Genomic DNA, 20922 nt, shown 5'->3' with positions numbered 1-20922 from the left:
TTAGTAATATATAAATGGAACATAAAGCGTTGTCATCTAAAATTGTAACCGTAGAACACAAAAAATTGAGAATTATTTTCATTTTATTAGTATTTTTAAATTTAAGAAAACTAATTTTAAATTGTAGGACAAATTCAAGAAAAAGAATGGTAATGGCATAGCAGCTGATGTAGCTCAACTTGAGCGTAATAATATTAAATGCTACGCTTCAATTTTTAGTAATATAAATAGGTTATAAGTAGATGGATAAATAGTGTTCTTAAAAACTTGAATTTTCCTCAAACTAGACAAAGGTGGTCAATGGACGGATATGTTGAAATTTTTACAAACCCTTGGCTAAATCGTTGTCGTTGTTACCTAGCTATATCTTCAATTATTTATTGTAACTTACTACTTTTTTTTTCCTCACCCTTTAAAGTCGGCCAGAAAAAATATTTATTTTAAAATAAAATAAAATAATGTACCTATAACTAGTAACAGCTCCCCAAAAATATAATGTTTCTCAACACATTTACAGATTATAATAGTAGTATTCAATCAACAGGAAATGATCCTTCACGAAAACGACAACACCATGAAATCCCATTACAAGATGGGTTCAATCTTACAACTGTAGTAGTTATAATTTGTTTTTCATTTCATGCTATCAACAGAAGAAAGTTACATTGGACACGGATTAAAACAAAATCCCGTTACTAAGATGGGTTCAATCTTTACAGCTGTTATAATTTGTAATTCATTTCATGCTATTAACAGAAGAAAGTTATACATTGGGCACGAATTAAACCAAAATGTGGTAACAAGAAGCATTAGAACACAACATCCGTCATGTGGTTAAAACAATTTTAGCAAACTTTGTGGAAACAAATTTTCACCCTTGTTGTCTATCAAAAAAAAAAAAAAAAAAAAAATTTCACCCTTGTTGCTGAATGGTGCAACAAACTAAACTGCAATTCCTAAATCTATACCTCCTAATTTCTACCAATCCAACATGTTTGCTTGAAGGAAGCACCACCAATTAGAAAATCTTCTATTCTAGTCACCTATTACTACCACTACCCACTAGCACCGGAGACATCCTAGCCAGCAGCAAAGAGGTGCAAACTTGACTGGTTTTTTGTCCCGTTCACTACCAGTTAAAAAAACTAAACTGCCTGCGACTCCCTACAACATTTTCATTTGTAGAATCTGATCCACTTCCCATGGTTTCATCTGAACTCTCACCCGGAAGTAGTTGTATTCGATCAGCATTATCAATCATCCAATCTGCAAATTCAGGGGATGATGCCCATTCAGCCATAGCTTGCCGAGTTGATTCGCGTGTGAAATCATCCCACTCTTTCTTTGTAAACTTCTTTCGGTTCTGCATCGAGTGAAAAGTTGAATAGTATTCTTGCTGATTCTTTGCTACAGAAGATGGCGATACAACACCTGTAATATATAAACATAAGCAATTATAAAGAACAAAAGCATACTTAACATCAAAATTTTTGCAAAATAAGGTAAGATGGACATTGCACATAGTTATGCAACTGTTTCTACAAAGAAATAGATTCTGTCAAAAAGAATATATATATATATATATACACATATATAGTATTTCTCTCACTGGTGTATTTAAAAATCTCATATCCAAAAAATTTAGTAATTAAAGCTTAGTAAGTATTTATAAACATGGAAAACAGTAAGGCCAGCAACATAGAGTAATACCTCTAATGGGAGAGTTAGACCAAGCAGATGGCTTCTTTGGGCTATTCCACATCTTCCCTTGAGGGCTTGACCTGCTAAGAAATTCAGCACGATTGTGCTTTCCTGTTGTCTGCCTCCCCAGCTTCAACCAAGGACTCCCATTCCCAGAATATGATTGATACCTACGTGAAAACATTCACTGCATATTAAGCGGAGATCTTCAAGAGTAAATAACAAAACTTTTAAAGATAGATAAACAAGCCTTCACTAATACCTATGTCTTAATTCTAATTCCATTGTAAAGGAACCCACTTTTCTACCATTCTCAAGGATCTCCTACTATATGATGTTGTGCCTTCCAATGCTATAAAAATATATATATAGGACTATATAAGTTTATTTGGAGAGACTCTGACTATTGGTGTTCGTGACCGCTCATTGATCTAATCAAAACAATTATTGGATCATCCAAATGTAGGGGGCGTAATGGGTTAGGTGGGAACGCTTACTCAACCGAACCCCAATAGGATGGTCTGAAATTGTTTAAATGGGTTTGGAATGGATTTAGGCTAAAGTTTTAAAACCCAATAGGATTTGCGGTGGATTTGGGATTGGGCCTCTAAACTCAAAACTGACCCAATTGTATGAATTAATAAATATCCCTGATGCAGTAGAATCATTAAAATTTATATTAAAAAAAGAGTCTATAACCCTTATCCACCATTTTTTCTCTCCATTTCTATCTTATCCCCTAATAGCACCAAAATTTAAGTGATACTAATAAAATAACTTAAACATTGTTTTGTATTTTATAAAACTTAGGCAGTTTTAACTTTTAATATTATAAATTATAATGGTATTTTAACAGGTGGATTTGGATGGGTTTGGGTATTTTAGACATAGGCAGGATAAGTTTGGGAAAGAATTATGATATTCAAAAGGTTGGGGAAAGGTTTGTTACAAGTACACATCTTTTGTTTAGATCTCACAATCTTAATCCATTAAAATTAAGGGGTTAAAGAGGAAGAAAATAAAACATTTCTAGTAAGATGCATTCACTTCATAAATGCGAAACAAAGAATGAAGTGAAACTTGTATGGAACTTACATTAAACCAGGCCACTTCATGGAAAAGATAAGATTGCAGATAGCCCAACAAGAAGCCAAGGTCACCAGTGCTAAAGGAGTATCAAGAGAGCTCTGAAAGATAATACAAAAGCAGAAAATTAACGATATATATATATATATATATCAACAGTTCTAAAAGATGAGGGTAAAAAAAGCAGAAACATAAGACCAATCACATCAGAACTTTGGCATCTAAACAAATAAAAGTTTAATCTAAACATAAAAGCACTATAAGCATCAATAACAATCCCATCACTAGTGATCCTAAAATATAATCAAGCAAATAAAGTAGATAAAAAAAGCCAAAACGACAAAAGTGCATGATAAGTATCTGTGTGTGTTTTGGAGTGAAAGTGTAACCATGCTTATTCCTGATGATGTTAAGAAACTTTCCGTAGAAAAAAAGTTTATATCATGTGGCCTCAGGTACAAGTGTTAGGTGTAACTGGTATCATAAAGGTTCAAATTCATCTTTTTCTATTAAAAATTTTTGATCATAAAGAGTCAAATTCATCTGAACCCAAAATCGGATACAACCACAATACATGGCCTAACTATCAGAAGGGTCCTATCATTCAACGACCTAAGGTAAAAATGAACAATTACATGGCATTTCTCATACAGAAATTCCATTAATACTGAATACAAATGCATCATATTTCCACTCATGATTGCTGATTATCTAAAAGTAGAGGTGTTGCGAATAAAGATTGAAGGTCATGCATGTTCAGGACAGGTACTTGTTATATTTGGAAGACAATGTGTAACATAGGGCAGAGTTTTATCAGAAGGGTCCAATTATTCTTCAACCTAAGGAAAAATTGAAAAAATTCAACGGCATGTCTTACACAAAATTAAACACACACGCATCATATATATATATATATATAAGTATATACATGAAAGAGTTCATAGTGAAAGTAAAATTTACTTTCCACACATTCTTGTTGATTAGCTGAGATTCTGAATATAGTTGTGTATACAGATGAAAAGTTATGCATGTCTACCATGGGCGCTGGGCATAATACAAAGAATATATGTAACATAGGACAGTTTTATACAGCAAACAGCGGCAATAAGCACCTTCTTTCTCAAAGTCAAGTTTCATGCTGATTTATTGTCTGTCTTTCCATGGTGTTTCATGGATCAGAGAAGCAAAAAATTAATGAAATTTTTCTAAGTTCAGTTCAAGTATCTAGCTAACATGAGATTGTAGTACCTGTAAAATAGAGGTTGTTCCAATGATACGCATTGCCCATTTAACAAACTGGGCGATACCAACATCCACACCTCCATCTTTTGAGATAACAAATTTCCTCACAATCCAGTATCCTAAAGCAGCTCCAGCAAGTACAATTCCAACTAGCACAAATAAAGAGACCTGACAGGAGAAACAGGGACCAAATGTTTATGAATTACTTGACAGCTGGAACATCCCTAAAATGGCAACAAGATGTGATAGATATATACCAACAGGCATCATAGAAAAAAGAATCAGAAGCAAATTATAAGTAATTAGTTTCTGCCCTTTTTATTTAATGAAGAAGTAATTAAGGGAAATGGCTTTACATTGAAACAGTACCAAAGGATGTGATTATCTCTCTACTCTTACATACAATGACAAAGTCAAACATATTTTAGGCAAGTGCAAATGGACATGCAGAAACAAAAACAAACAAATAGAGAAAGGCTAATAATATAAGCTAAATGATTCTGTAAGGTAAAAGAAAGTAAACTCAGAAATTTTTTTTTTTGATAAGAAAGTCAGGACATTTATTAAAACCTTAAATTTCTTTTAGCATTTTTACAATTGTACATTCCTCAGGGGCCGTTTGGTATAGGAGTTTAACGTTGATTCTTGAGTTTTAGGGGTGGCAATTCATGTTCACGTGTCATGTCAAATCGTGTTCACGTGTTGGGTTCATGTCGTGTCAACTCATGAGTATTCAACTATGTAGGTTGACACTAACCCGACACGTTTATTAAACGGGTCAAGATTCCTTAACCCTAGAATGACCTGTTTATTAAATGGGTCAGTCATGTTGACTCGTTTATTAGATTTTATCAAAGCGAAACAAAATACAAATTTTAGTATTAACCCAATTGATCTAAACTATGGAAAAAAAAAACAAATAGATTTTTAATATAAAACTTAAAACTAATGAGTAACTGCAACATAAATAATCATTTAAAACTAAAGCATATCTCAATATTACACAATATGTCAAACAAAATAACAACAACAATTAATAAGATTATATACCTAGGGTTTGAAGGATATATTGGTAAAATAACATTTAGTTAAATGGGCCAGTCGTGTCAACCCAAATATAACATGAACCCGTTAAGCCTCAACTCATAGCCTGTTAACTTCGTGTTGTGTTGTGTTGTGTCATGCTGATGGGTCATGTCGGATTTTGCCACCCTTACTGGGTTCCTATCTATCTTATCTCATGCTTGGTGTTTATTCCAAGCAAATCTAGGTGTTCATTACTAGGTTATTTTTCTGTTTTCATCACTTGGTGCTTATTTCAAGCAAACCCTAGGTGTTGTCATCTTTCTTTATTTAATTCTTATTCTGTGTCCCAAACACAAGTCCCCCTCCTTGAGTACATTGTCCTGCACCAATTTGGGAATCAAAGCAAACTTCAATATGTCACAGCAGTTATCTGGAACAGTGAAACCAACAGCCAACACACCCACACCAAATCAATCCCTCCTTTACCCTAGAACTGTCAACCTCCAACTCTGGATCCCAATCACAAACTGCACCAATTACAACAATCAAACTACCCATACCATCATTGAGTTCCTCTTTACTGAAGAAGGGGGAAAAAAGGAAAAAACACCAGTTGAAGAGAAAGGCCAGCGCAGAACCAATTACTTTCCCTTTGAAAAGTCAAGACTGCATTGTTGTGACAAGTTACGCCACCCGCAAAACAAGTAAATGATCATTCAAAACACCCCAAGAGTAATTATACAATACTCCAAGAGTACAATAATGTCATATTCCCACCTCTCACACAATAGTGGGTCCCACCAATTAAATTATGATTGAGACCCGCTATTAATGTGAGAGGCAGTATGACCTTATTGTACTCCCCGAATATTGTATAATTTTTCCCATTAAATGGCCCAAAACACCCCATTTCTAACAATTTTCAATTTTTTTGGCAAATTTTACATGCATCCAAAAATCAAATCTACCTCCTCCAATTTCAGCAAACCCATATCCATCAATTCAATTTTTTTCTAAAAGTAAGAACAGATTTTATTTAAAAGCACTACCAAACCACCTTAGTGTGTGTTTATATTACCATTTTGTAGGAAATGGTAGTTGCTTAATTGCTAAAAATTGGTAAAAGTACAGTTGTACCTAAGAAAAAGTTAGGCTATAAACAGTTGATGTACATAAGCAAATAAACTAAAAAACTAATCCAAATTCATCTAATCAACTCTATCTTAAACCTCAACCCAAAGTTTGATACCCTCATTCTGACCCCACCTTAAACACCTCACCTACACCACATAAGCTTATCTCTTCCATGACCATAAAACACCACAAGCCAACCTCCACCCACCACTCTCATCCAAGCTTCAATTGCCACTTATAATCAAAGAAGCATGGACAAGGACAAGGACAAGGACAAGGGAATGGGTACAACTCAGCAACACAAGCAATTTTTGAAAAATTATAACATGAAACAACCAGTACGACACCAGTATGACACGGGTACAATATGGATATAGCATGGGTACGACACTCTAATGAAGTGTCTGTGCTTTCTAGCTTATAATACCATAATACCATTGGTCTAAGAGTTGGGGCTTATCGGATTGTTCCACTATCTTAGAATTTATTTCTTCTCTTAGTTGTGCACTCATGTTTTGTTTGTTTGTTGCTTTTCCTTGTGTTCACCATCATGAACACCTTGTATTTGCTTTCGTTAGTGTTAAAGTTTGTTTAATAATATACTTATTACCTATCAAAAAAAAATACCATAATACCCCTTAAACCAGCCTTTACCATCTAAAACACATCAACCCACTTCACCAAATCAAGGTTAGAGATATAAATCTGTGTATGCCAACCACCAAAGACGACACCACCAAGATCCTGTGGAAAGGTTCTAGACATAATTTCTAAAATTCCTTTAGAATCTTTTTTATTTTTATTTTTATAAGTTCAATCTTTCTTTAGAATCATACTTGAGATTGGTTTGCCATTAAAGTTAATATAAATGCAAGATTTGTTCTTGGATATTAATAAAACTTTGGATATTGACAAAGACTAGAACATGGTGTTCCAAGTTAAAGAAATCATATACCATATAATAAAATTGGGCCTAAAAGCCATGGTTATGCCAAGTGGCTATCTTCATTTTGCTAATGATACCATTCTTTTCTGTGGTGCTTCTAGGGAGCAGTTGCTTTCAATTAGGTTGACTTTGACTTGTTTTCAAACTTTTACCAGTTTGAAAGTGAGACTGTCCCTATTGGGGAGGTGAGTAACATTCAAACTTTGGCTAACATTCTTCAATGTAGGGTGGACAATTTGCCTATAATTTATTTGGGAATGCCATTGAGTACTTCATATAAGACAGCTTCTATCCGGAACCCTATTCTGGAGAGGATGGAGAAGAAGCTTTCGGGCTAGAAGCATCTTTATTTGTCAAATGGTGGTAGGTTCACTTTGTTGAAAAGTATCCTTTCAAGCCTTTTGACTTATTATCTTTCCCTTTTTACTGTTCCTAAAGCTGTGGTTATTAGATTAGAACGTATTTAAAGGAATTTTTTGTAGGGTACCTCAGAGGAGCGTTTCAAATACCCCTTGGTGGCTTGGGGGAAAGTCTACTTACCATGTGAGTTGGGTGGTTTGGGAATTCCGAAATTGGTGTCTTTTAATTAGGCTTTATTAGGGAAACGGCTTTGGAGGTATGTCCATGAAACCACTCATCTGTGGTGGAGGGTTATTGTCAAGAAATATGGGGAGGGGAAAGGGGGTTGGAGCACCAGAGTTTGCAGAAGGGCTCATGGGTGTGGCTTATGGCGAAGCATTAGTGAAGGATGGGATAGCTTTTCTAAGCACTTGTCTTTAGTGGTGGGGGATGGTTCTCGTATTCTTTTTTGGCATAATAAGTGAATTGGGGATAATTCTCTTAAACCTCTTTATCCTCAGTTATTTGTGTGTTCAACCAATAAGGAAGCTTGTATCTCTGATGTGTTAAGTCCTCCGGTGAGTGGAAATGATAGAGTGAGCTTAAGATTTTATAGGGAATTCAAAAACTGGGAGTTAGCAGCTTCTTTCTCCTTTCTTCGCTTCATCCAATCTCGGATTCCTAGGGGTGGTGGTTGTGACAGTCTTTGTTGGCGCCTCAATAAAAGTGGGAAGTTTGACATTCGGTCTTTTTATCATAAGATTCGAGATGTTGCTCATTCCATTTTCCCTTTGAAGGGCATTTGGAAAGTAAAGGTTCCTAAAAGGGTGACATTCTTTCTGTGGACAGTAGCACATGGCCAGATTCTAACTTTGAATAATCTTATGCTTCATGGTCGCCCTTTGGCGAATTGTTGTTGTAATGAAGAACATGTGGATAACCTGCTGATTTTCTGTCTGGTAGCTCATTCTATGTGGATGTATATGCTTCAATTGTTTGGAATTGATTGGGTCATGCCAGGTTTAGTTGCAGACTTATTATTTTGTTTGTATCATTGACTTGGGAAACATAATTCTGATATTTGGAATTTGGTTTCAGGTTGAGAAATCTCTGGGTTAGTTGTTAGATTTGTGCCAACGAACTCTCTTTGATTGGTCTTGATGTTGGGGTCTCTCAGATGACTTTGCTCTTATGGATTTTCAATTGTCTCTTAGAATAGTTTAATGACTGTTTGTTCCTTTTTTTTTTTTCTTTTTTCTTTTTTTTTTCTTTTTTTGTTTGCTCTTTGTTCAATATCGTGAACTCTATGTATCTTTCCTTCTATTCCTTTTTTAATAATATTTTCTTTCTTACTACCTATCAAAAAAGAATATATATATATATATATATACACACACATATTATATGTCATAAAATTAATAAGTATTTGTCATGGGTCCCACTAATTATTAATATAGTTTCAATTTATATATAATTTTTAATTATTATTATACTAGTAATAATAATAATAATGAAGATTGCATGTGGAGAAAAATTGGTGAGTTATAAAGCCAACAATGGGAGTTGAAGAGGTTGGCAGTGGAAAAGTTATTTGTGGTAACCCTAGATAGACCAAATTGCAACTTGAGGGACCAAATATACGGTGCACCTATTATTGGAAAACTAATATGTATTTTAGTCTTTATATTAACATCAATTACATTCACTATGGCCAAATAGATTTCTTTCAAATAATCAATAACTGAACATCTTGGTCAGCTTAATCATTTCACATACCATGTGATCACTTAAGTAGACAAAATGGAGGGGAAAATAGATTCAAAATAATGTGTAATAACATATCAAAGTAACTAACAACAACAAAACGATATTAACAACGACAACATATCTATAATCTTAGTAGAAATAAACTGAACACTGAATACAAGAACTTACTGGATTGTGCATCTCTTCACTGAGTCCAAAATTGATAAGAATTGAATTTACCAGCACTGAAAAGTGATGCATAAGAAAAGATCCAGCCCCAAGCTGTGAAAGGGATTGGTTAGTAAGGTCAACATGCCGTCACATTAAATGCAGCTTGGTGAATTGCTTTCAAGCAAAGTGAAGTAGACTTACCACTGATCCATACATAGTAAGATAGAAGAAATTTTTCCTACCAGTTGGCAGCAATTTCATTCCCTACATCATGATTCAAGAAAATTAATAACACAATTGCAAGCTATAAAAGCTAATTTAAAAATAAATAAATAAATAAAAAGAACATGACAATCCAGGAAATTGTTTTTCTTCTTTTTTCAATTGATAAAGAAAATTAATTCAAAAAGAAAGAACAACAAAGGCCAAAGTACACAGGATGTACAATTCAATTTTGTAATTTAAATTGAAGTCAATGATGATTGTTCTTGGGCAAGCTGGTTACAGACAGCACTAATTATTCAATTACATTCGGAGGGGTGCATACGAAAACATAATGATGAGATGCCTAAAGTCCAGGTCACATCAATCAGTCATGGGCAATCCATATTTTATCAATACAGCAAACCTGTAACCCTGCAAATGTTAACAGACCATGAACCATTCCCAAGCTTGAAGCAGTGTTGCCCATACAGCTCAAATTTGATTAAGTTATGATAAAAATTTTCCACATTTTTTTGATAAGTAAGGACATCATGTGATAATTGAAACACACTTGCTTTATGTGGGAATTGAACCCACGACCACGTAAACTGAAAATGCTACGTGATACATTTGATTCTTTTCATAACCTCACATTGGCTCAAATATATACTAGTTACTTCCTCCCTTTACTAAATATCTAGCTAAAAATATTTAATATTTTTTTAATATGGCATCTACCTATCCACAACTATGGAATGATCAAGACACAAAATAATGCAGTGGAAAGTTAATTGCAAATTAATTCCCTTAAGTGAACTGGATGAAGTTAATAAGGAAAATTTTCTAGTCACATAATTAAATCAATTCTTGGATCATCTAAATTGTCAAACCATAAATAATTTCCTTTCCTTTTGTGGAGATCAAACATTTAAAAAGTGTATTTCATTTGTAGCTCTCTTAACCTCCCCCCTATCTAATACATATGAAGATTTGCCATCAGTGACATTAGTGTGATCTTTTTTATGGTAATGAAAAAAAAAAAATAACATTGATAACTATAGCATGAAGTCTGACACCATTTGCCCAAAAAAGAAAAAAAGGTCCTATAATTCCACTAGTAAAGAAAGATGCGAAAGTGATAATTTAATACCTGAAATAGAAGGATGATAATGACAAGGAAAACTCCAATAGCCATGGAACTGCTATAATAAAAAGGAACCCAATTGCTGACGATTGGTGCCAAAAGTAGTAAAACAAACCCAAATGTTAGACACACAAGGCGCCATCTCTGAAAATCTGCATAAACACCACGACAGCAAAGATCAATATCAAGTAAACAATTTCAAAACAACAAGAGGCAAAGGGGGGAAGGCATACCTTCTACAATAGCAATTGTGACATAACCCGATACTTCACCAATGAACTTCACATCAATATATCTATCATCATAAGGCGACATGACTGAGCTCCCTAACTCCTTAATAGATTTCCACTTGTCATTTTCACACTGGCATAAGCCAAGTGAATTATTTCTGCAAATGTATAAGTTGCTAGAAACATTAGTCCAAAACAGAGATTGCATTTAAAAAATTTCCACATTATGCGTGAGAGATAAGAGAGTTTTGACTTACTTGTGAAAACAAACCTGAATTTTGCTATGCAATCTCTCAGGGATTTCTAGAGATGGAGAGAAGGTAACCCGAAAAGCACTGGCATAACTACCAAGTTTCAATCTTGATACACCAGAAACTTGAACACGTTCGCACAATAAAACATCTTTAGAGCCACGGGAAGCTGAAATTCCCGGAAGAGGGGATGGGGTGACAACTATGGATTGGTTTTTTATTGATAGATCAACACCTGTGAATTCAAAATGAAGAAAGTATTCTTAACAAAACAAATCCAATTTTCGGGGGAAAAAAAAGCACTAAGCACTTGGCAGCTACAACCATTTAAAAGGGTCTGTGAGAACCAACAAAACCAAACTGACCCAATTTGCAATATGAAGGGTAAAGCAGCCACCCAATTCAAAATCTCCATTTTATTATTTTTTTTTCACGTTCACAATAATTACACCAATATATACATCTAGGATTGATGAAACCCTAAAATATACAAAAACCTAAAAAATCTAACCCTAACTGCCTAACAGTCAGTTTGGCCACGAAGAGAGTATATACGAAAGCCATAAATAATAAGCTTCTTACTAAGCCCAGTGAGGAGGCGAATTTCATCAATCGGGATCCAAAAACCCACAAAAAAGAAAGAATAGTGATTTATTCGAATTTCGTAGAGTTTGCCAATAAGTTTTCTGAGGAAGCAAACAGAGAATCTGAAGGAGAGAGAGTGATACCTTCGAGAGTGGCAAACAGAGGGAAGAGAAGAAGAAGAAGAAGAAGAAGAAGAGCCGTGGAAGTGGAAGTAGAAGACAAACCCATCGTGTGCTGTGCTCTCTCTCTCTCTCTTCCTCTTCTTCTTCTTCTTCTTCTTCTTCTTGTGTGTGTAGAAAGAGCGTACTAGTAACTAGTAATAGTTGCTTGGAAACGAAGATAAAGAAGGAAGCAAGCTTTATCGCTGCTATCAAAGCGCGTGCGTTTCTTATATATGTTTGGTCGGACCCCACTTAGCGTTAGATTAGGGCGGTCCGCCTCCATTTTTTTTTTTTTTTCGAAATAACACCAACTTTTAAATAATTGTTCAATATCGTGAACTCTATGTATCTTTCCTTCTATTCCTTTTTTAATAATATTTTCTTTCTTACTACCTATCAAAAAAGAATATATATATATATATATATATACACACACATATTATATGTCATAAAATTAATAAGTATTTGTCATGGGTCCCACTAATTATTAATATAGTTTCAATTTATATATAATTTTTAATTATTATTATACTAGTAATAATAATAATAATGAAGATTGCATGTGGAGAAAAATTGGTGAGTTATAAAGCCAACAATGGGAGTTGAAGAGGTTGGCAGTGGAAAAGTTATTTGTGGTAACCCTAGATAGACCAAATTGCAACTTGAGGGACCAAATATACGGTGCACCTATTATTGGAAAACTAATATGTATTTTAGTCTTTATATTAACATCAATTACATTCACTATGGCCAAATAGATTTCTTTCAAATAATCAATAACTGAACATCTTGGTCAGCTTAATCATTTCACATACCATGTGATCACTTAAGTAGACAAAATGGAGGGGAAAATAGATTCAAAATAATGTGTAATAACATATCAAAGTAACTAACAACAACAAAACGATATTAACAACGACAACATATCTATAATCTTAGTAGAAATAAACTGAACACTGAATACAAGAACTTACTGGATTGTGCATCTCTTCACTGAGTCCAAAATTGATAAGAATTGAATTTACCAGCACTGAAAAGTGATGCATAAGAAAAGATCCAGCCCCAAGCTGTGAAAGGGATTGGTTAGTAAGGTCAACATGCCGTCACATTAAATGCAGCTTGGTGAATTGCTTTCAAGCAAAGTGAAGTAGACTTACCACTGATCCATACATAGTAAGATAGAAGAAATTTTTCCTACCAGTTGGCAGCAATTTCATTCCCTACATCATGATTCAAGAAAATTAATAACACAATTGCAAGCTATAAAAGCTAATTTAAAAATAAATAAATAAATAAAAAGAACATGACAATCCAGGAAATTGTTTTTCTTCTTTTTTCAATTGATAAAGAAAATTAATTCAAAAAGAAAGAACAACAAAGGCCAAAGTACACAGGATGTACAATTCAATTTTGTAATTTAAATTGAAGTCAATGATGATTGTTCTTGGGCAAGCTGGTTACAGACAGCACTAATTATTCAATTACATTCGGAGGGGTGCATACGAAAACATAATGATGAGATGCCTAAAGTCCAGGTCACATCAATCAGTCATGGGCAATCCATATTTTATCAATACAGCAAACCTGTAACCCTGCAAATGTTAACAGACCATGAACCATTCCCAAGCTTGAAGCAGTGTTGCCCATACAGCTCAAATTTGATTAAGTTATGATAAAAATTTTCCACATTTTTTTGATAAGTAAGGACATCATGTGATAATTGAAACACACTTGCTTTATGTGGGAATTGAACCCACGACCACGTAAACTGAAAATGCTACGTGATACATTTGATTCTTTTCATAACCTCACATTGGCTCAAATATATACTAGTTACTTCCTCCCTTTACTAAATATCTAGCTAAAAATATTTAATATTTTTTTAATATGGCATCTACCTATCCACAACTATGGAATGATCAAGACACAAAATAATGCAGTGGAAAGTTAATTGCAAATTAATTCCCTTAAGTGAACTGGATGAAGTTAATAAGGAAAATTTTCTAGTCACATAATTAAATCAATTCTTGGATCATCTAAATTGTCAAACCATAAATAATTTCCTTTCCTTTTGTGGAGATCAAACATTTAAAAAGTGTATTTCATTTGTAGCTCTCTTAACCTCCCCCCTATCTAATACATATGAAGATTTGCCATCAGTGACATTAGTGTGATCTTTTTTATGGTAATGAAAAAAAAAAAATAACATTGATAACTATAGCATGAAGTCTGACACCATTTGCCCAAAAAAGAAAAAAAGGTCCTATAATTCCACTAGTAAAGAAAGATGCGAAAGTGATAATTTAATACCTGAAATAGAAGGATGATAATGACAAGGAAAACTCCAATAGCCATGGAACTGCTATAATAAAAAGGAACCCAATTGCTGACGATGGGTGCCAAAAGTAGTAAAACAAACCCAAATGTTAGACACACAAGGCGCCATCTCTGAAAATCTGCATAAACACCACGACAGCAAAGATCAATATCAAGTAAACAATTTCAAAACAACAAGAGGCAAAGGGGGGAAGGCATACCTTCTACAATAGCAATTGTGACATAACCCGATACTTCACCAATGAACTTCACATCAATATATCTATCATCATAAGGCGACATGACTGAGCTCCCTAACTCCTTAATAGATTTCCACTTGTCATTTTCACACTGGCATAAGTCAAGTGAATTATTTCTGCAAATGTATAAGTTGCTAGAAACATTAGTCCAAAACAGAGATTGCATTTAAAAAATTTCCACATTATGCGTGAGAGATAAGAGAGTTTTGACTTACTTGTGAAAACAAACCTGAATTTTGCTATGCAATCTCTCAGGGATTTCTAGAGATGGAGAGAAGGTAACCCGAAAAGCACTGGCATAACTACCAAGTTTCAATCTTGATACACCAGAAACTTGAACACGTTCGCACAATAAAACATCTTTAGAGCCACGGGAAGCTGAAATTCCCGGAAGAGGGGATGGGGTGACAACTATGGATTGGTTTTTTATTGATAGATCAACACCTGTGAATTCAAAATGAAGAAAGTATTCTTAACAAAACAAATCCAATTTTCGGGGGAAAAAAAAGCACTAAGCACTTGGCAGCTACAACCATTTAAAAGGGTCTGTGAGAACCAACAAAACCAAACTGACCCAATTTGCAATATGAAGGGTAAAGCAGCCACCCAATTCAAAATCTCCATTTTATTATTTTTTTTTCACGTTCACAATAATTACACCAATATATACATCTAGGATTGATGAAACCCTAAAATATACAAAAACCTAAAAAATCTAACCCTAACTGCCTAACAGTCAGTTTGGCCACGAAGAGAGTATATACGAAAGCCATAAATAATAAGCTTCTTACTAAGCCCAGTGAGGAGGCGAATTTCATCAATCGGGATCCAAAAACCCACAAAAAAGAAAGAATAGTGATTTATTCGAATTTCGTAGAGTTTGCCAATAAGTTTTCTGAGGAAGCAAACAGAGAATCTGAAGGAGAGAGAGTGATACCTTCGAGAGTGGCAAACAGAGGGAAGAGAAGAAGAAGAAGAAGAAGAAGAAGAAGAGCCGTGGAAGTGGAAGTAGAAGACAAACCCATCGTGTGCTGTGCTCTCTCTCTCTCTCTTCCTCTTCTTCTTCTTCTTCTTCTTCTTCTTGTGTGTGTAGAAAGAGCGTACTAGTAACTAGTAATAGTTGCTTGGAAACGAAGATAAAGAAGGAAGCAAGCTTTATCGCTGCTATCAAAGCGCGTGCGTTTCTTATATATGTTTGGTCGGACCCCACTTAGCGTTAGATTAGGGCGGTCCGCCTCCATTTTTTTTTTTTTTTCGAAATAACACCAACTTTTAAATAATTTTATTAGTTAGCATCATTTTCAAATTATTTAAAAAATTAATATATCGAGTTCTTGAAACTTGAGTTTACTATAGTAACTCAAGCATTACAGACTCAATTTCAAAAAATAAATTTTAAAAATGAATTTTTTTTCTTCAAAATATTACCAATTTTCAAACAATTTTGTTAGTTAGAATTGTTTTCAAACTATTTATGAAACTAACATCTCAAGTCTAAGAGACTCGAGTTCATTGTAGCAACTCGAGCATATAGGAATCGATTTCCAATGGAACTCGAGTCTGTAGGAAATGATTTCAAGTAGAACTCGAGTATTACATACTCGAGTTCCTGCTCTGCACAAATAAAAAAGAGAGAAATAGAGGGAAAACGACCTTTGCGCACATGTTCGTGGGATCAATCCGAACTTGGGTTTGTGGATTTCGCCGCTTGGGTCGTGGGTTCGCCATCTGGGTTCGTGGGTTCATTGCTTGAGTTTGTGGGTTTTGTTGCTTGGGTTCGCCGCCTGGGTTCATTTGTTCGTGGGTTCACCGACTAGGTTCGTGGTTGATCTCTTGCTTCATGTGGTTTCTGCTTTGATCTCTTGTTTGTGTTTGTGTTTGTGTTTGTGCTTTGATCTCTTGTTTGCTTCGGGTTGTTTCTTTGTGTTTGTGTTTTTTTAGAGGGGAGAAAGGTTGTCGTGGATTTTTTTCAAAGGGAGAAGAGGAAGAAGAAGAAGAGACAGGCTTTCTGGTTTTCTTTTATGGAATTCGAGTGTTTAAAACTTGAGTTCTAGGTGAATTTTCATTGAAATCGAGTCTGTGATAGTCAATTTGCTACAATGACCTCGAGTCTCTTAGCCTCGACATGTTAGTTTGCTACATAGTTTAGAAATGATGTTAAATAACAAAATTGTTTTAAAATTGGTGTTATTTTGAAAAAAAAAAAAAAATCCTTCTGATCAAACCCAGAAACCCACAAAGACAAAAAACAGAGAGATCAAACCAGAGAGATCTTTCTGATGAAACATAAACCACGTGAATATCAAAAACTTATTACAAGAAATCCTATTTTTTTAGAACGAGTTGAGGGCATAGGCATTATTGGTAGACAAAAACAACAAACTAGAGAGATCAGACCCAGGTGGCGGCGTCGGTGATTGAAATCGAGCTCTCAAGGTCATTGGGTGGGTTTCTTAATTCTTGTTAATTTTCTCTCTGGTTCTTGATCTATCACCAAAGTTGGCCAAGAAGGTGTACGGTGGCAATGGAGGGTCGTACCATGCTTGGTCTCCATCTGAGCTTCCCATGCTTCGTGGAGGGAATATTGGTGCTACCAAGTTGGCCCTTGACAAGAATGGTTTTGCTCTTCCTCGTTACTCTAATTCTATTTTTACGTTTATGTGTTTCAAGTTTTATTTCTGGGTTTTCTTATGTGGAACTTGAGTCTTACAGACTTGAGTTCCACATAAATTTTCATAGAAATTAAGTATGTGATACTTGAGTTGCTATAGTGAACTCAAGCCTTAAAGACTCGAGATATTAGTTTCCTAAATAGTTTGAAAACAATGCTAACTAACAAAATTATTTGAAAATTGGTGTTATTTTGAGGAAAAAAAATCCATTCGCTTTCTTCATTTCATTTTCCACAATCCACGAAAACCTTTTCACTATATAAAAAACATTAGGGATAAGTTAAGAATGCCAGTTATTGATTTATAAAATAATTTTAGCAATTTTCATTAAAAAAAAAAAATTAGCAATTTTTTATGCCTAAATAAAAATTAAATAATTTCTTTTACATCTTTTATATTTATCATGAAAGTGGTATTAATTTTTTTAAAAAAAAATGATCTATTAACAAATATCCTAAGGATAACCTCATACTATACTTGATTTTTTTTTTTTTTTTTTTTGAGAAGACATACTATATTTTTAATTGAAACATTTTTTCTCAAGCTTTTAATAAATATGATTTTTTTTTTAATATAAGATAGAAATTCTACTCTAACCTAATCTAAATATATAGGGGGTTTAAAGAATTTCATTTAAAAGTTTGGAATTTGATATATCCCAAATTTAAAACTATTTGTTTCTTTTCATGTACTTCTCACTTTAATTTTATTTTGAATATAAATTGAGTTTGAACTCATTACCAAATAAGATTATATATTAGGTTTGATTCATATTCTTGTGAAATGATCTACTTGATTAACTTGTTCTCTCTCTCTCTCTCTCTCTCTCTCTCTCTCTCTCTATATATATATATATATTGTAAAACCATGACTAAAATTTCTTATCCCTTTTCAAAGTTATGAATTTTTACTACAAATGGATATGAACTCTTAGAAACTACAATTAATGTTTTTCTTTTTCTTTTTTCAAGAAACTACATATTATAATTTTATATCATATAAACTTGGGTTGTTTACCAAATAAATGAACATAAATAAGTTTTTTTTTCTCAACTCAGGCTTGAGTAGTTCATAAACAACTTGGTTAATTTATAACAATACTCACAACCTCACATTTTAATTAATGTCTTTCATGTGCAAAAATTTCATTGCCTACTTATCTTTTTTTCTTTTTATTTTTTAAATAATTCAATAATTAGGAGTGACTTTGAACTCTAGAGATTTCCTTTGGAAAAAAACAAGTTCCAAATGAGAAACAAGTCTTTTGTCTCTTTTTTCCCCCTTTCGGCGGTACATACAGAATTTACATGTCTTTACAAAATAGTTTACGTCCTCTATCTGTTTTTGTTTTTGTTTTTGTTTTTTCTTTTTTGTTTTTGTTTTTTTTTTTCACTTAAGAATATAAGTTTAAGAGCATTAGTATCTGGGTCTCTAAAAAATTTGTCATTTGTACTCTCAAAAGCCAATTTATCTATTTTAACATACCAATTTAAAACTCGCCCACCAAATCACAATTACCAACCGCCAAACCCATTCAATAAAAAATCAACAACCACCATACACAGAAACCTACCTCATGCGCCAGCATAGCTTGTCATTCACCCCTACTCCATGAGCATGCAACCGCCACTTCATGAAATCTTCCTCCATGCCTAGAGATCCTTTGTAGATCAAAGAGAGGCAAAGGATTTATGGGTTGGAGAGAATTTGATTTAGAAAGAGGATTTGAGGTTATGGACTTGAACTAGAGAGATAAAGTGAGGTTGAGAGAGAGAAAACAGGCAAGCCACCATTGTGAGTGATGGTGGTGACAGAAATAGAGAATGAGAGACAAAAATAAAGAGAGAGAGAGAGAGAGAGAGAGAGAGAGAGAGAATAAAAAATATCAATAAAAAAGGAGGAGAGAGAAAAAAAACTATTAAAAATACCCACTTACTACAATAACATCTTAAAAGTAAGATGTTACCGTAGTTGAGATGATTTTTTATTTTTTTTTGGGAATAGCCATTTGGATAATTCTCAATTTTTACTGTTTGATAGTTTAAAATAGCAAATTAGATTTTTAATACTCCTAATGTTATTGCTCTAAAATGGGGTATTATTTAATAAATTGTTGGGTTATAGATTGACTACGGTTAATTAATTCAATTCCCCAAGTTAATTAATTAGATCAAATTACCTGCAAATCGTGGAGGCACCAACAAATCACCAAATAAGCTAATATACATCAAAAATTAAATAACACAGTGATTTGTTAACAAATGAGGAAAACATCTCAAGAATCCACTAATCAATCGGATGAATTTTAGGTCACCCTTCTCAAGAATCCACTAATCAAGAATAACCGGTTACAAGTATGAGGAATCTTACCACTATCCTGGACTATCTTAAAATACCAACCTACAATTGAACCTTTACACCAATCTCCAATTGGACTTGATCTTGTAAAAGACTTCTTCGCATGCACGGATCCCAATACATGACTAACTCCAAGCAATTGAATGATTGTTGTTGGCGGCAAAGTTCTTCACTTTAAAGCACGTTGAAGATTTGGAAGTACTTGGTTATAAAACCCTAAGACGCATAAAAGGCAATAGCTTCTCACAAAGTGTGTGTGAGTTCTCTAATTGAATCTTTGTGTTTTTTATGACTTTAAAATAAGCCTTTTATATGGTCTAGGATTATAGAGGACGAAACCCTAGCAATCCAAGTTATAGACTCATTTCCATATGTTCATTCTAAAGCCGAAATGCATATACTGTTGTCCCTAAAATACATATATAATAGTGAATGAAGTTCGACGTATATTGGAACATGTTTTGATTTGTATAATGTTAGCGAAGGGATCTGTTGGTAGCCTTTTTAGATGATCACCTATGGTGTGAAGCAAATCAGACTCCTTATTATTCTAGTTTTATTATCAATATAAATATAATATAAAGAAATAGCTTGTATTACCTCATTGCTCTTGTATTAATGGTCGTGTGAATAGAATAACACATCCCATGAATTTATATTAATTTCCATAGAATAAACTCCTCACACGACCTCTAACTTAGGCATTGGATAATTCTTAGATGGCAATCCCCTTGTGATTCACTTGGTATTTTTAATTTGGAAATGTTAAGTTGCAAAAAAGATTTAAAAAAATGTTAGAAAAAAGTCAAAAAAGCACCAAGCGATACTTATAAAGCTGAGAAAAAAAATGAGATAAAGCTGTAAAATAGACAAAATTTGTCAAAAAAATTTCAAAAAGTTGTTAAAGGATATCTTGTAGTGTTGGAGATATTACACAAAGTAATAATGGAAGAACAAGATTAATATAAAAGACAAACAGAAAATAGATAATTTGGAGGCACTATATCATTTTTCTTAGACAATATTTGCATCCCACACTTTTGTTGCTAAAGGGTTATCGCAAATTTGTCCCCAAGATACATCCAAGATGTTGGGTTATAGATAGCAATTTTGGAAAATGACCACATAATTTCTTGTGCTTCTTGTGTTATTTTTCAAGTGAACATAAGCCTCTATTTATACCCATAGGGTTATGTTTCATGAAAAGGCACGTATAAAGAGTTAGTTATTTTTCGAGTGAACATAAGCCTTTATTCATGAAAATGAATGTATATTTCATGAAAAGACATGTATAGTGAGTTAGTTATTTTTTCATAAAACGGTTAACAAAGATTGACACCTCTTCAACCT

At 33.7% G+C, this 20922-nt stretch overlaps 2 protein-coding genes across 2 annotated transcripts; both read right to left on the bottom strand.

Moving 5' to 3' along the window:
* Window positions 1-676: 676 nt before the first annotated feature.
* On the bottom strand, window positions 677-12176 carry LOC112040910 (uncharacterized). The gene is made up of 10 exons (XM_024073849.2): window positions 11949-12176; window positions 11227-11455; window positions 10973-11127; window positions 10746-10891; window positions 9593-9655; window positions 9410-9502; window positions 4036-4197; window positions 2797-2888; window positions 1711-1871; window positions 677-1431 (listed from the first exon to the last, which is right to left on the bottom strand). Exons 1-10 carry the CDS (start codon window positions 12031-12033, stop codon window positions 1130-1132), a joined length of 1488 nt encoding a protein of 495 aa, XP_023929617.2. The 5' UTR covers window positions 12034-12176; the 3' UTR covers window positions 677-1129.
* Window positions 12177-12380: 204 nt separating this feature from the next.
* Window positions 12381-15717, bottom strand: LOC136066877 (uncharacterized). Its single transcript, XM_065771875.1, has 6 exons — window positions 15480-15717; window positions 14758-14986; window positions 14504-14658; window positions 14277-14422; window positions 13124-13186; window positions 12381-13033 (listed from the first exon to the last, which is right to left on the bottom strand). Exons 1-6 carry the CDS (start codon window positions 15565-15567, stop codon window positions 12902-12904), a joined length of 813 nt encoding a protein of 270 aa, XP_065627947.1. The 5' UTR covers window positions 15568-15717; the 3' UTR covers window positions 12381-12901.
* Between the last annotated feature and the right edge of the window lie 5205 nt (window positions 15718-20922).

This window comes from Quercus suber, unplaced genomic scaffold, assembly GCF_002906115.3.
Source record: "Quercus suber isolate HL8 unplaced genomic scaffold, Cork oak 2.0 scaffold_5, whole genome shotgun sequence".
NCBI lineage: Eukaryota > Viridiplantae > Streptophyta > Magnoliopsida > Fagales > Fagaceae > Quercus > Quercus suber.
Note: the sequence above shows the minus strand (reverse complement) of the source record. Positions and strands in the feature narration are given on the sequence as shown.

Excerpts from the sequence above, each read along its gene's own strand:
- LOC112040910 (XM_024073849.2), bottom strand. The coding sequence starts at position 12,033 with ATGGGTTTGTCTTCTACTTCCACTTCCACGGCTCTTCTTCTTCTTCTT. Across the intron at positions 10,892-10,972 it reads CACAATTGCTATTGTAGAAG|ATTTTCAGAGATGGCGCCTT; the intron begins GTATGCCTTCCC and ends GTGTTTATGCAG. Across the intron at positions 9,656-10,745 it reads TTATCATCCTTCTATTTCAG|GGAATGAAATTGCTGCCAAC; the intron begins GTATTAAATTAT and ends ATCATGATGTAG.
- LOC136066877 (XM_065771875.1), bottom strand. The coding sequence starts at position 15,567 with ATGGGTTTGTCTTCTACTTCCACTTCCACGGCTCTTCTTCTTCTTCTT. Across the intron at positions 14,987-15,479 it reads TCTGTTTGCCACTCTCGAAG|GTGTTGATCTATCAATAAAA; the intron begins GTATCACTCTCT and ends TTGAATTCACAG. Across the intron at positions 13,034-13,123 it reads TTACTATGTATGGATCAGTG|CTTGGGGCTGGATCTTTTCT; the intron begins GTAAGTCTACTT and ends TCCCTTTCACAG.